The 15,907-nt window shown below is 23.8% G+C and overlaps 3 protein-coding genes across 7 annotated transcripts in view; 2 read left to right on the top strand and 1 right to left on the bottom strand.

Annotated features, from left to right (window-relative positions):
* Positions 1-14,880, bottom strand: LOC123260383 (putative protein TPRXL). 4 transcript variants are annotated; one of them, XM_044721449.1, is made up of 7 exons: positions 14,757-14,880; positions 9,522-9,542; positions 8,598-8,926; positions 2,945-3,005; positions 807-963; positions 560-728; positions 1-478 (listed from the first exon to the last, which is right to left on the bottom strand). In XM_044721449.1, exons 1-7 carry the CDS (start codon positions 14,863-14,865, stop codon positions 398-400), a joined length of 927 nt encoding a protein of 308 aa, XP_044577384.1. In that variant the 5' UTR covers positions 14,866-14,880; the 3' UTR covers positions 1-397. The 4 variants fall into 4 exon arrangements, with proteins under 4 accessions (XP_044577384.1, XP_044577383.1, XP_044577385.1 ...); XM_044721448.1 differs by having other exon boundaries at positions 14,754-14,880; XM_044721450.1 differs by lacking the exon at positions 14,757-14,880 and having other exon boundaries at positions 8,787-9,227; positions 9,304-9,757.
* Positions 10,170-13,517, top strand: LOC123260378 (dihydrolipoyl dehydrogenase, mitochondrial). The gene is made up of 7 exons (XM_044721440.1): positions 10,170-10,331; positions 10,528-10,816; positions 11,135-11,501; positions 11,568-11,912; positions 12,015-12,106; positions 12,762-13,087; positions 13,175-13,517. The coding sequence occupies exons 1-7, from the start codon at positions 10,293-10,295 to the stop codon at positions 13,238-13,240; spliced, it is 1,524 nt and encodes a 507-aa protein (XP_044577375.1). The 5' UTR covers positions 10,170-10,292; the 3' UTR covers positions 13,241-13,517.
* Positions 14,072-15,907, top strand: part of LOC123260375 (dedicator of cytokinesis protein 3) — a 23,376-nt gene continuing 21,540 nt past the window's right edge. For both annotated transcript variants that reach the window (XM_044721434.1, XM_044721435.1), the window contains exon 1: positions 14,072-14,261. In XM_044721434.1, the coding sequence (XP_044577369.1) occupies positions 14,225-14,261 (37 nt within the window). In that variant the 5' untranslated portion in view covers positions 14,072-14,224. The remainder of the gene's footprint in view (positions 14,262-15,907) is intronic.

A 15,907-nucleotide genomic window follows, 5' to 3' on the forward strand; every position in this document is an offset into this window, starting at 1 on the left:
AAAAAAAAAAAAAAAAAACTTTGTTAAAAGCTAAATCTGCATACGATATAATTGTTACTAAGAATATAGTAATATACATATAGCATTATCTTTATTATTTTTTTATCAAAAAAGATATTTTCATTTTTTTTAGTTGAAAATTTAGTAGAGTACCATCTTGGTCTTAGTACTTATTTCTACTGTCATATATTATATTATATACATTTTAAAATGTTGCGTGTAGAAAAATGTTATTTTCAATTAAGTTAATATACTTATTTAAATTGTAATAACCACATTAACGCGTTATAAATCGTCGATTTGTTCGATAGTTCTCTCTACCTTAGGAGAGAGTGTAACAATTCAATCAAATCGACAATTGGCCTTTATTATTCCTTTCTCATCACATCACTACTCATCACTGTGAATCCGTGCGTGTCCGTAATTTTGCTCTCGCAGTTACTAATGGATTCGGTGGTTCAGCTGCAGGAGGATGTTCCTGAAAATTAAAAAAAAATATTAATTAACTTATAGTTTGTAATTTATTAATTTGTATAAAAAAAAATATTATATTATTTACCATAAGCTCAATTTGTCGCGCTCTTTGTTCAAGTGCTCTTTGTAATGCCGTTCTTGGATCGTCTTTATAATTTTCTTCACATTTTTTGACGGTCTCTCGTCTTAATACGGCTTCACGTTTTTCTAAAGCTCTCTGAAGTTCACTTTTCTGATTCAAAACACTTTTACCACTAAAACAAGTAATAGATGTATAAATAATATTAATAATAAATAATAATTTATAAATATAATTAATATAAATAATTTACATTTTTTGGTTAAATAATAGTTCTTTGCGAAGGTCTTTGTGATTATTAGATATGAGGCACGGATTATAAGGCTTCCGGGGTAAAATTAAACCATCTGGACTCATGTGAGGAGCAGGTGGAGGTGGAGGTACTCCCATCACTGGAGACATTTCTTTACCTAAACAAAAAAAAATAAATAATTAAAAAATTAAATTATTAAATAATTAAATCAGTGATCTTATTAATAACACTAAAGATAGCCGACGTTTTTAATTTTTTTTTTTAATTATTAAATTAGAACTAAAAAATATTTTTTAAAAATTGCACTTTCAGTTTTTCGAGTTTTTTACAAATGAAATTTTTTTTTAATTATTTTTTTTAATAAAAAAAAAATTCTAAAAATTTTTAGATGTCGGCTAACTTAATTTTCATATCTTATTAAAGTTTATTAAGCTCTTAGCAAATTTTGCACCAAAAATTAAAAATGACTAAGATAAAAGACCCAGTTATTGACACTGGCCTAGTTATTGACACTTGCAATTTTATTTTAGTTTAAAAAAAAGAAATCAACTTTAATAAATTAATAAATATAATTTTTAAGCTATAAATTTTTAAGACAATTGTTTTTTTTAAGAACATTTTATTTTTTTTATTAGAATAAAATTGCAAATGTCAAACAACTAGGCCAGTGTCAATACCTGGGTATTTTACCTTGCATTATTACCTTTAAAGAATTAAATATCTTTGAGAAAAAAATGTAAGGTGTACTTCAAGTTCAGTCCAGCTAAGAACTTAGTTAACTTTAACGAGGCCAGATAATAAAATATTAATTAAAAAATAAAACCTTGTTCTAAATTTTCACTAAAATTACAAAATTTTTTATCACCAAATTTAGATTCTAAAATCGCAATTCGCGCTTTAACAGAATTATTTTCTGACATTATTTTAGAATTTTAATTTATATAATATATAATATAAAAGTTTACTGAACAAATAAAATACTCTACTGACTACTCAGCATACCGACCGGCCCCCGATTATAATAAATAGCTAATATATATTATTAATATAGGGCTTCATGTACTAATATAATAAGATAAATAAGTGATATGATGTACGTGGGTCAGTCAAGGCAAACTACAACCGTGGGAGGATAGGATTAATCAATCATCGTAGGCTGTACTTGAAGTTTTATTTTTATTATTTGCATCTATTTATACGTTAATTATTTATAATTTCATTTTTTTATTGTTTAATAATTATAATAAAATTTAATTATAAGATTTTCTAAAATAAAATCTCTTTTTTTTTTTAAATTGAAATTTTGAGAGCTTCAATATTAAATCAAATTTATTACTCATGAATTTATTTTGAAATCAATGAAATAAATTAATATTAATAATAATAAATATATTTATTATCTTATTTATTTTATTAGTCTCGCGATGTCAAGGTAAATAATAATGATGTATGTCATTTAATGTAACGCTTTCCCTCGAATTCTTTGATGCTAGTTCAATAATTTATTTTGTGAAATTAAATAATAATTTAATCCCTTATTCAATTGATAACTATTGATACATAATGGCTTTCATATTTATCAATTGAATTCAATATGATTGTGATGAATTGCAAAGAGATATGATTTGATATTGATCTTATAGATTTATAAATATAAAGATTTTTTTTTGCGTGTATTTATAAATTAAAAAAAAAATAACAATAATTTTATTAAGTTTAGAAAGTATTTAAAATATATTCTGACATTATTTTTAAACGAACCGTAGAATAATCGACAGCTATTTACTATTATTATTGTTCAAGAGTATAAAAAAGTACTTTAGTCATTTAAAACAAAGTTTTTTATAAAATGAAAGTGTTAGAAGATAAATCGTTAAAAAAACACTAATAATTTGATCACATTGGTGTTGTTTCTGTGTAAGAAAATCGTAAACTCTAGACAACGTTTTAGATGATTTGTTTTATGAAACAAAAGTGAAACTTTGCTTTTTTTATTATTATCATTACTTTTTTTTTCAATACCAGTAACAATTTAATTAAAAGTAAACAAAGAAATTCAATAATATCAATATAAATAAATAATTACATTTATTTTTAATAAGAAAATAATTTTAGTAATATAATAAAGTAAAACTTACCATTTATTATAGACTCACAGCTTTCGGGATTTTTCTGAAGGCCGTCGTTGTTTCTGATTATCTAATATAAAAAAAAAAAAATATTAGAATAAATTTTAATCATTGAAATTTAAGTAAATAAGTAATAACTAAATAAACAATGCTAATGATAATAGTTTTATGGTAAATGAATAAATAAACAAAAAAATTTGAAAATATAATTAAAAAATGTTAGTGTATAGAGTAATTAATTATTAATTATTTTTTATAAAATAATTTAAGAATTAAAAAAAAAATATATGTATATTTAATTTATAATCTTGTTTTATTTATTTTTATACGTATATTATTATTTATTTATTTTTTTTTATGGTTGAAGCGATTGAGATAGCTATAAAAATCGAAATATGTACTTATAGAGTATAGAATATTATAGCATTATAGTATCACTCTGAGTTAGAGTATAAATATGATTAGATATGGGAAACAGGAACGAGAGTGTAAGGTGCGTTGTCCGTTTAACTGATCACTCAGTGGAATAAGAAACGAAAGTATAATTTATACTTTTCAACGAAATACTATCATGTAGATTATAATACTCAACTCTTATTTTTATCTGAGTTAAAACATATGTATATAATATATTTGCCGGAAGGAAGTTGAGTATGAGTGCATTTTTTTTAACATTGCAACTCTTTACTAGTATTTGTTTATAAATTATTTCAATAAATATTATTTTGAAAAAAAAATATAATTAATAATTTTTTATACTTAGTGATAAATTTTTTTTCTTTAAAAAAAAACATTGTAAATTTTTTATACAAATCATTATCGTATAAATAAATTTATTTAGTCATCAGTATATAAATATTAATGTTACTACCAGATAGGAGTTGCATTTAATGTCACTCAAATATTTTAAGAGCCTATAATTATTAAATTTTTATATTTCTTATAAATTAGAGATTAAAACGATCAATGATTATGGTTATTATAATTATTCATCATTTATCAGTTAATAATGGGAATATATAAGTAATATACTTGATACCTAATTATATAGCTACACTTATAAATAAGTAATTATATTTTTTTTAATATTAAATTTTATTTTAAAATTTAAATAAAATTATTTAATTGTTTTTTCTTATTAAAATTAAATTTTTAAACAATTTATTTTATTAAAATAAAACTATAATAGTTTTTTACAACAGTAGCTATCTGTACCTATTAATTATATTGTATAAAAATAAATAATTTTCCAAATAAACTAAATAAATAACTGAGATTTATTAGAATATATAATTCATAAATTTTTTTTAAATTTTATTCCTACAAAACAAATAAAGTATTAATATTTTATATACTGATGCTGTAACATAATTAATTTCATTTTATACAATACACAAATTAAAAAGTATTAAGTAATTTAACGTATTACTGATATATTAAAACACCAGGAAGTAAATTAGTATTGTATGTATATAATAAATAATAATTATAAGCGTAACACAATTTAACTTATCAGTACTATTATTTCATTTGAATAAGTAATTTTTGTACAATGTAATAAGTTATTTTTATCTATTCTAAAAGTATGCAATTACATCACTATATGTTGTAATTTATAATTTTTTTTTTCAATTTTAATTTACAATACATTTAATAATGATGCAAATTAGTGACTAAAATAGTTAAATTGTCATTATAAAAAATTACACTGAAGTCAAGAGACATTTAAAAATTTTATTGATTTTTATAACAATTAAATTGAAAAAATTCCACATGTAGAAATTAAAAAAAAATCTAAGTGTAAATTTTCTAAGATAATTTTTTATAAAAATAAAAAAAATTGTGGAATGCTTGCTAATTTCAGTATCATTATAAAAAATATGTTGTGTATATTATAATAAGGAAACCAGACGACTTACTCATCATTTGAGTAGTGTGTGACCTATTATATGTAATATAACGGAGTACCCCGCCCCTGAATTAGATTTGTTTGTTACTTTTTTATTTTTATGTCGATTTATTTCATTTATGCTACATACGCTTCATATGTGTGTACGTGCTTGAAATTATAACTGTTAATACTGCACTACTACACAACAGCAAGCAATTTTATATAAAAAAATAAATGTCTGATAGTTCAGATTTATATTTACTTAGTAGATATACATATATGTGCCACCAGATCTTAATCTTCATTTATATGAATTGATAATTAATGTAATATTTTTCTTTATCTTTATGCACGCGGTAAGTAAAAGTTATAAATTAAATTATAAATTATTTTTTATTTTTAGACACATGCAAAATAAAAATGAAATAAATTTATATTATAAAAGTAAGTTACTTTTATGGTAATAAAAATATTTTTATTTTATATTATTATTATTTTTTATTTTATTAGTGGACATAATTTAACTGTATTTTAATTTTATAGAGTTTAAAAATGGAAAGAGAATTAATATTTATGTTACTTATTAAAAAAGAAAAAAAATGGTTTTTTAAAGTAAATAATATATATATAAAATTTTTGGTACTTTTAAGATTTTTTATCTCTAATATTTTATAAAATATATGATATTATAATTTATCATAAAATTAATAGAATAAAAAATTACCAGTAATTTAACCAACAGATGTTTTTCATGTTATTATTCCTTGTACACGTATATAGTCATGAAGAGCTACTCACTTATTCACACCAAATATATCGACAATATGTCATTTAAATTTATAAAAAAATATTTCAACAATTACGTGTATAGAAAAATAAAATCGTTTTATCGACAAACTATTAAATAAATATATTTCATTTACTATGTACAAGTTCGCTCGCAGTGTATTGAAGCTCTCAGCTCAAGAGCATGTCAGTTACTGAATGTAGCAAGAATAACCACGAGGACTTTCACTTGTAATCATAATAATCTAACAATCTGACTCAATCAAAAGCATGTACTACAATGGACTATATATTATATTATTATATACATTTATCATTTATTAATGATTTAATTTTTTAAATTAGTATTACGTGGATAATTTTCCGAAAAAAAAAATATGTATTAAATTTTTTTCTATGTCACAATAACTCTTTAATTTATAATTTAATAATAGAACAATAATTTAAGCAAATAACATTATTATATAATAATGAAACTATGTTGTAATAATAATAATAGTAATATGATAAATGATAATTATCATTAATACTTGTACAATAAGCAATAAATTATAATTTTGTTAGATTCATATAAAATTAAAATTATTTACTTTGATAAAATTTCGTCAGTGGATGCTAAAATAATTACTCTGTAAAATTTAGTATTGATATTTAGAAATGTCCAATAAAAATTTTCATTTTCTATTTAAAGAACAATGATATTGAATTTAGCAGATCTCTAGCAATTTTACAAATTTTATAACAATAAAATTACAATAAAAAAAATTCCATATGCAGAAATTTTAACAAAATGTAATTGGGTATTTTTTACAATATTTTTTTTAATAATAATTGATTTTTAATAAAATTTCAGTATCATAAAGAACACGTTAAAAAAAAATTTTTCAATTGAGGAATATTATATCTTGTCATACAAATTATTTACCAGCCAAAATAATACATATTTTTTTTTAATTTCTCAATTTTTTAATAATTTTACTCTTTAAAAAATTATTTTATATTAAACTTGGACATATCCTAAATTGTCAGAAAATACATAATAAAAAAAAAAAAAAAAAAATAACTAATAGACAAATAAATACACTTTCTGAATTCAATGACATGGAAGTGGCTCTTATTTTGTTTCCGTATCACCGAACCCGCGAGGAACTTTCGTTTCTCTAATGACACTTGTCTCATAAAAATTAGCAAAATGTTATGGAAATAAATTTAACTGTTTCATATTTATTTTTTTTTTTAAGAGAAATTTTTTTATTTCAAGAATTACGATTAATAAATAGAAAAATATAATTTACAATTGTTTATTTATTCACATCCGCAAATGTTGAAATGTATGATAATTAATTATTTATTGCTGATAATGCAATAATTATTAACCGTTGAGTGAAATGTTAAAAAAAAATCTTATCAAGGTATGTAATATTTCTCAATAAAATATTATATGATAGAAAATTATTTTATGTAATTTTATAATTAATGTTGATTAAATTTTAAACAATAAAATTTATAACATTAGAAAAAAAAATTTTTTTTTAGCAATTAATTCTGATTAAGATGATAGTTTTATAAATATATGAATTTTAATAATTATTTTTTTTCACATCTGTGGTACTAACAATATGATACGGAAGTGTACATTTTAATTATGACTTTCGCTATTTTTTCTTAATTGCACGTTAGAATTAGCATCTTTCACGACTATTAAATTTAAAATACTGTCTACAAAAAAATATAATAATAAGTAGCGTTAAATTATGTGACGAACAAGTAATAAAAAAGAAATAAAATAAAATAATCTTAACATTTATTTTAAATCAAATTATATACTCATAAATAGTAAAAGTTTATTTAAAAAAAATATAAAATGGAAACTCATGAGTAGAGTAGAGTACAGGGATGAACCTTCATCCTCAACAGGATCAAATGACAAGAAGAGCCCTGGAGGCCTGGGATTTTAAACCAAGACACTAGAGTGCATCAGTGGAAAAAAAGATTAAGAAAAAGAGAGCCAGCATAACTAAAAAAAAAAAAAATATTATCCCTGGGCAAGATAAAGATGAAAGACAAAAAAAAATTCAGTGGATCATTATTTTTCTTAGAAAACGATGATCCATTGTCCATGGCATCCGGGTCTTAATGACAGTCATAAAGCTCCAAGAAATGTCAAAAAATAAATTAAAAACTTAGATAGCAGAGTATATAGCCATAGCAGCTGCGTCATCTCTCATTGATTGACCCAACGAGATACATCATAAATTTAATTCACTCTTTTTGTCATATAATAGATATATTCATTACAACATACAAGTCTAACACATGTAGATATAGTGGACCTACCACATAGCCATGCTGCTTTTATTTTTTTTTTCTTTTTAAATGTAACTAAACTATATAGACCGGCCAATATACGTGTAAGCACACTCAACCCTTCGTTCTCATTGTTACTTCATTGTCTATATGTGTATTTCATGGTCAATTTAACTGGTTACTCCCTTAGTTCTTTAAAAATAATATCTATATAACAACAAAGGGTTAAACTTATACAATTTCTGTTGTATCTGTGATGAAAAGGCTTAATGAACCTTAAAAATTAAAGATAAAAGGATTTTAAATATTCTTTAGTACTTTCTTTAACTCTAACAATTATAACCATACGTCTAGTCAGTAATTGTGTTTTAAAAATGGTTATTATTATTATTATAAGTACACAAAAAAAAAAAATTAAGTTGAATCAAGTAAATAATTTTGAAGAACTTCATTTTCTTGATTTGAGTAGAATAATTCTTAAGCTAAGAAATTTTTCTCGATTCAAGTAAATTTTACTTAATTCAAGAAATTTTCGTCTTCATTCGAGGCAACAAAATCTTCAAAATTATTTTCTTGGTTCAAGAATTTTTCTCTTCACTCAAGTTAGTATTTTTTTCTGTGTATCATTATTAATAATAATTATTAATAATAATAATAATATTGAAAATAGCAACATACCTCTTTAAAAGTAGTTCCGGATGTTGTAGCTGTAGCTCCAGCAACACTCGGTAGTGGTGGAGGTATTGGTAATGATGATAACGGTGATAGTGGAGAAGATGAGGATGAAGACGACGATGATGATGATGATGATGATAGTAATGATAAGGAAGGCACTTTTACTGAAGCAACGTTATTAACAACACTTACACTCGCGTTGTTGTCTCGCTTCAAACTGACTGTGGAATCCACAACTCGGTTGGGAGCGAGTTTGGCTGAGATCGACGCCTCTTCCCACCTCTGCTGCTGATGTTGCTGATGTTGCTGATGTTGCTGATGCTTCCTGAAAACTGCAGTAGATATATTTTCTGAACTCGGTGAAAAATCATTTTTCCCGTTACTGGTTTCACTATCATTGTCTTTAATAATCCGTGGTGGATCTTGATCACGATATGTCCTCCGCTGGCTTTTTGATATTTCGCACATTTTTTATTTTTTATATAAATATATATGAGTATATTCTGGTCTGTTTATTTTGTTACTTTTACTTTTTTATACTCGCAACAATATAGACCAGTAGATCGGAGATTATAAGTACTCACGGGTCCAGAGTACCAAAGTCTTTCAATTTAAATTCTTTTTTCACAAAAACTAAAATTTTAAGATTAAAATAATTATAATTATTCTTAAAATAAAATAAATACATATACATTAAATATTTTCATACTTATAAAACAAAATTGACAATTTTTCAGTATGTTGTATAATATTGAACAATTTAAAGAGTTTGTAAATCAATTTTTTAATGCTAAGATTTTAAAATAAAAAAATAATTATCAATGACAGGATCACAGACACATTTAATCTTGAATTAAAGTTGTAGGTGGTCTTTTTTCATTTGTCTCAAGATAAGTGTATACGTATGACTGAGCGTGACGTACTTACATACTGTAAAAACGATCAGTAATAACAACAACAACAACAGCAGCAACTAAACTTCGACCGTCACTATAATAGCCTGTAATATTTTTGCTATCTCTGCGTTGGGGAGTTTGGGGTGATTTTTAAACAAGTGGGAGAAATTTCTTTATTCTCCATGTTGTGATGCGTCATCGAAAGGACATCTGTCGCCTGTCGTACTTTACTTGCATGCGTTTTTGCTCCCACTTACTCAATATTATCCTACGGTTTATTTTTTTTTCGTTTATTTGTTTAAAATGACCCATAACTACGTATATATTTCAATATTTCAATAATCATGACTTTTTTTAACATATTATCAAGTAAAATAATTATTTAAATAAATTTACTAAAAAAAAGTTAATTATAATATTTTTTAAAAAATTATGATGTAAAAAAAGCTTATTAAAATTATTACGTCATCATTAAATAATTATTAAATTATTACATAAATTATTGATACGTATTTATAATTTATTTTTTGATTTTTGATATGTCATTCAACTTTTACGTTCTCAATTGCGCATCAATAACACAACAGCTGGCGCCATCTTTATTTCAAACGGAAACCAATATCGATAGTATATTTTCGAGATTTCGATAATTAAAACCTAGAAGATTATGAAACAATAGCCTGAAAAAAATTTTAGTAATTTTTGATGTTCACTGCCTGACTTTTTTTTTTAATAATCTGGTTGAAACATCTGTAAAATAAATTTATTCGTTTAAAATAAAAGATTATTTAAAAAAGACACAATGCAGGCTAATTTATGGAATTTAGTGGCGACAGTTAAGGTACGTTATTGTTATTTATTTTTTTTTTAATTAACTTGCATGGGGTGTAGGTTAACCTTTTCTGAATAATTTTTAATTTACAAGAACAGCTATCAAATTTAATTATCATTATTGTCATAATTATTTTTATTTTCATAATAGTCAAATTGTTATGATCATTTAAAAAAATAAATTCAATTGTTACATATTTTTATAGCCTGGAAGCATTAAACGTGTCATAAATCCAACACTATCAGTTCTACAGCAGAGAAGATACGCAAGTACCCTAGATGCTGATATTGTGGTTATTGGTGCTGGCCCAGGTGGTTATGTTGCCGCTATCAAAGCAGCACAGCTAGGAATGAAAACTGTATGTGTTGAAAAAAGTCCAACTCTTGGTGGTACTTGTCTTAATGTAGGATGCATTCCATCAAAATCACTTTTAAATAATTCTCATTATTATCACATGGCTCATAGTGGTGATTTAACTAATAGAGGAGTTGTTGGTAAATAATAATAAATCATTAATAATATTTATTTATTTATTCATTTGAACGCCAATCGGCGTCATACAACAATTAATATATTCCTTAAATTATAAAATATAAATTATAAATTTTTTAATTCTGAAATTTTGGCTCGAAAATTTGACAGAAATAAATTTATTTGGTAATGCCTGGAAAAAATTAAAAAATTAACAGTGTTATTTATAATATTGCAAAATATGTTTCTAAATTCTAATAATATTATTAATAATATTGCAAAATATTGATATTATTGTATAGAAATTTATCTGTAATTTTAATTAAATTTTTTTTTTGCAGTTGGTGATGTAAAACTTAATCTAGATAAATTATTAGAACAAAAAGATAATGTTGTTAAAGCTCTAACTGGTGGTATCGCCGGTTTGTTTAAAAAAAATAAAGTTGAATGGGTAAAGGGCCACGGTAAAATAACTGGAAAGAATCAGGTGTCTGCATTAGGTCCAGATGGATCAGTTGCTACTACAATAAATACTAAAAATATTTTAATTGCTACTGGTAGCGAGGTAACACCATTTGGTGGGCTAGAAATTGATGAAAAACAAATAGTATCATCAACAGGTGCTTTGTCTTTAAATCCAGTTCCCAAGAGATTGATTGTAATTGGAGCTGGTGTCATTGGTTTGGAGTTAGGATCCGTATGGCAAAGGTAATTAATTTTTTTGACAATAATATTTTAAATACTTAGATATTTTATTGATATTTAATTTAATAGATTGGGATCTGAAGTAACAGCCGTTGAATTTATGCCAACGATCGGAGGTGCTGGCATTGATGGAGAAGTCAGTAAAACAATGCAAAAAATATTCACCAAACAAGGTTTGAATTTTAAACTCAGTACTAAAGTTACTGGGGCTGAAAAAACTGGATCAGAAATAAAAGTTTCAATTGAGGATGCTAAAGATCCCAGTAAAAAAGAAACATTGGGTTGTGATGTACTTTTAGTTTGTGTTGGTAGAAGGCCCTATACTCAAAATTTGGGATTGGAAGATATGGGTATCGAAAGAGATGAAAAAGGTAGAGTTCCTGTAAATAATCGATTCCAAACTGTTGTACCTAAGTAAGTTTTACTACTTTTTTTTTTTTTTTCAACAGAAATTAATTCTTAATTATATTCATATAAAAAATTTACCTGTAAAATTATGGTGTTTCTTTTTTTAAGTATTTATGCTATTGGTGATTGTATCCACGGACCAATGTTGGCGCATAAAGCTGAAGATGAAGGAATTATCACTGTTGAGGGTATAGCTGGAGGTATATTTATTTATTTATTTATTTATTTGAAAAGAAACGCCCTTGACAATTTACAATAATATATTACATTTTCATGTGTTGAATGTTTAGTTAATATTTATATACAATAAATAACACCTGTAAAGAGAAGACAGATTTAAGAGATTTGAGAGAAGAGAAAACCAAAAAAAAAATTTTTTTTTTAAATTGATAATTGATAATTTATAATTCAATATATTAATTAATCAATATATTTTTTATTGATAATAATTAATAACATTAAATTCAGCTATCACTTTACAATTTTAAAATTTTTTTTTAACAAACAAATTTGTCCGAAACAATTATTTTTAAAAAATTGCATTTTTAATTTTTTTAAATTTCTACATGTCAATTTTTTTATAATTTTTTTTTTGCCATAATTTATTTATTTAATAGTTTTAAGAATTTTCTAAACAAATAAATTATGACAAAAAAAAAGTAGAAAAACAAATTGACATGTGGAAATTTTAAAAAATAAAAAATGCAATTTTTTAAAAATAATTTTTTGGAAAAAATGTATTGAAAAAAATTAAAAAATGGTTAAGTGGCTGCTAACTTTAATGTAATTTTTCATTAATAAGTATCGATGTTGTTATTGAACAATTTTTATTAATGAAATTTATATTTTAATTAGGCGCTGTACATATTGATTACAACTGCGTCCCAAGTGTCGTTTACACACACCCGGAAGTAGCTTGGGTTGGAAAAACTGAAGAAGATTTGAAGAAAGAAAGTATCGATTTTAAAATCGGTAAATTCCCATTCATGGCAAACTCAAGAGCTAAAACAAACCTTGAGACTGATGGTTTCGTGAAAGTATTAGCTTGTCAGAAGACAGACAAAATTTTAGGAGTACATATGGTTGGTCCAGGTGCTGGAGAGCTTATCAATGAAGCTGTTCTTGCTATGGAATACGGAGCTAGTGCTGAAGATGTTGCACGAGTATGCCACGCACATCCAGTATGTATATTACTACTATAACTTTATTATTATTATTATTATCATTATCATTATTATTGTTATTGTTATTGTTGTTATTTTTTTCAGACATGTGCGGAAGCTTTGAGAGAAGCTCATTTAGCTGCTTACTTTGGCAAGCCCATAAACTTTTAAATAATTCATTATCTACATCTGCTTTTGATGCAGCGATCAGCAAGTTTATCTAGCTTGTATCTAGTAAACCAAACAACTTAAAAAAAAAATAAAAATTTTATTAATAAAGAAAACATTTAGATGCAGTACTTGATCCAACAGTCATTGCACCATATTTATTAAATATTATTTGAGGATTGTAAATATCAAACCAATTAAATACGTCACATCGTATAAATATGTACGATAATTGTAATTATTTTAAAAGTAATAATAAATTTAATAAAAATAATTTAAATATCGAACATTTATTATTAAAAATATAATTATATTGACAATAGATGACATTTTTATTAAAAATATTGATTTAAAAAAAATTAAATTTTATAAGTTGTTAATTTAAAAAATTTATTTTTTTAATTTTGATTAAGTATTTAAAAAAAATTGAAAATTTATTTTTTCACACGCTAAAAAATAATATTTATATGAAAATTAATTTAGCAGATACTCAATAATTTTAAGAATTTTTGTAACAAATAAATTATAGCAAAAAAAATTGACAAGTAAAAATTTTAAAATGCATTTTTTAAAATAATTTTTTTGAACAAATTTATTTGTTAAAAAAAATTTAAAAATGGTCAAGTGACAGCTATCTTTAATATCATAATATTTATGTATATTAAAAAATTAATAAATTTAAAAGAGCCTTAAATTAAAATTATAAAAATTGATTTTGACAATTGTTTCTGAATTTGTAAATGACCACGTGATCAAAAGTGATAGCTCTTTTAGTCGAGTGGTGTCGCACCACGGCAACGCTATTTAGTTTTAGTTAAGTAAAAATCGTGTGGCTGCGCGTGTGGCACTTGTATTTGGTGTGCAGCAACACACCCAGTGTTCTTAGTTCTAATGTTTGTGTTGTTTTCATATTTAACATGATGATAAACATTTTACGAATATAATAATAATAATTAAATATGTAGACAAAGTAATAATAATATTAAAATGTGGACCACCACTAAGACAACTAAATACGGCGTTGGTAAGATTTAAACATCATCATTAATTAAATATATTTAAAGTACCTTTCTAGATTTTTATTCATTTTTTGTAATATACCATGGCCCTCATCTGTCAAAAATTAATCAATACAACCATTATTAGTATTAGTATTATTTTTTTTAATTTTATTGTTGTGTGTGTGAGTGCTTGAGGAAACATTTTTTTAAATAAAAATATGTAAATATTTTTAAAAATTATTTTTTCAGATCCCGATTTATTTAATTTGTTTGATTTATTTAATTATGAGATACGAACTGTAGTGTTTAAATAATATAAAATGATCAATGATTTTAAATGCCAATTAGACAGGATGGACAAAAAGGAACGTGCTCCGTAAACGTGAACACGCTGGTTTCAACGTGTGCGCGCGCGTATATTTTGCTACTCTCATGTATTGGTCCATTCATGCATTGATCGTATTCGAGTATATACTACCTAACAATGATGTATATAACATATCTACATACACCATTAATAATAATAATAATAATAATTACATAAAGTAAATGTAATGTAGGAACGGGTATTTGATATGGCATGTAACAACAAGTACCGGGCCAGTCTTTTAAAGACTCAACAATCATCAATTGGTTCTAAATAAAAACCCCTTGAGATTTCTTTAAAGATTTTATTTAGCTTTAAATAAAAATCTTTTTTATTTTTATTTAATACAGATAACTGATTATGATTAATCCAATCAAGTCAATAAATAATTACATATTTATTATTTCAAAGAATTTTTAAAAATGCAGAATGATTAATTTTGTTACATATGGTAGTGTTTAGGGTAATGGGCATAGTAGAGTACAGTAAGTTATTTAAAAAAAAAAAAAAAAAAAAAATTGTATAGATCAGGTGGATCGGATAGCACTTGAAACAGGATCCACTTATAGAGTATTATACGCTTGAATAAATTCGTACTTAACATGTTATAAGTAATTTAGTAATTGAAACTTTCATGTCACATATTCTCACGCATTATTTATTTTATATTAGTTTCTCAAAATTATTTTTAATTAAAAAATTAGAATATTGTTTGAGAATTGATGAAGAATTAAAAAAAAAATTTTTTTTTGTTATTTTTAAATTGATATTACTTTTTCAAAGTAAATTTGATGTTTGTACTTGAAACTGTAATGTTAAATTACTGCTTTCGCGTTATTATATACCTAAAAACGTTCCGGGTGCCACGCAAGTTGGTAAACAAAAATAATAACTGTTTTTTAAGATATGTACTTTACTAAAGTATAATATCGAGTATATAAATTTATAAACCGCAACTGTGTATTTAAATTACTTGGTTTTAATTTTTTTTTCTTAAATAAAATGTTGAAATATTTAATAATAAAAATGAAGTATGCGTGAAATTTTTTTTTGCTTTAACTGCAAAATATTTTAAATAATAAAATAAAGATTATTACATATTGTTTGACATTTTAAGATTAAAAAAATTAACTCTTATTCATATTTTATTATAGGTAATTATCGTTACGAATAAAACAAATTATATTAAAATTTTTATACAGTAATAATTGAAACTTTCTCTGTAATATAACAAGATTTAAAATTAATTTAAATATAAATAACATATTGGAAATTTTTTTTAAATATTATTAAGTTAAAAAA

Source organism: Cotesia glomerata, linkage group LG3, assembly GCF_020080835.1.
Source record: "Cotesia glomerata isolate CgM1 linkage group LG3, MPM_Cglom_v2.3, whole genome shotgun sequence".
Lineage (NCBI taxonomy): Eukaryota > Metazoa > Arthropoda > Insecta > Hymenoptera > Braconidae > Cotesia > Cotesia glomerata.

What these genes read in the sequence shown, in the direction of transcription:
- LOC123260378 (XM_044721440.1), top strand. Translation starts at nt 10,293, where the DNA reads ATGCAGGCTAATTTATGGAATTTAGTGGCGACAGTTAAG. An exon ending in ATTTAGTGGCGACAGTTAAG is followed by an intron (nt 10,332 to 10,527) that starts GTACGTTATTGT and finishes ATATTTTTATAG; the next exon opens with CCTGGAAGCATTAAACGTGT. An exon ending in TGTTGAGGGTATAGCTGGAG is followed by an intron (nt 12,107 to 12,761) that starts GTATATTTATTT and finishes TATTTTAATTAG; the next exon opens with GCGCTGTACATATTGATTAC.
- LOC123260383 (XM_044721447.1), bottom strand. Translation starts at nt 9,062, where the DNA reads ATGTGCGAAATATCAAAAAGCCAGCGGAGGACATATCGTGATCAAGAT. An exon ending in CTGTGAGTCTATAATAAATG is followed by an intron (nt 964 to 2,944) that starts GTAAGTTTTACT and finishes TTTTTTGTTTAG; the next exon opens with GTAAAGAAATGTCTCCAGTG. An exon ending in CGCGACAAATTGAGCTTATG is followed by an intron (nt 479 to 559) that starts GTAAATAATATA and finishes TTTAATTTTCAG; the next exon opens with GAACATCCTCCTGCAGCTGA.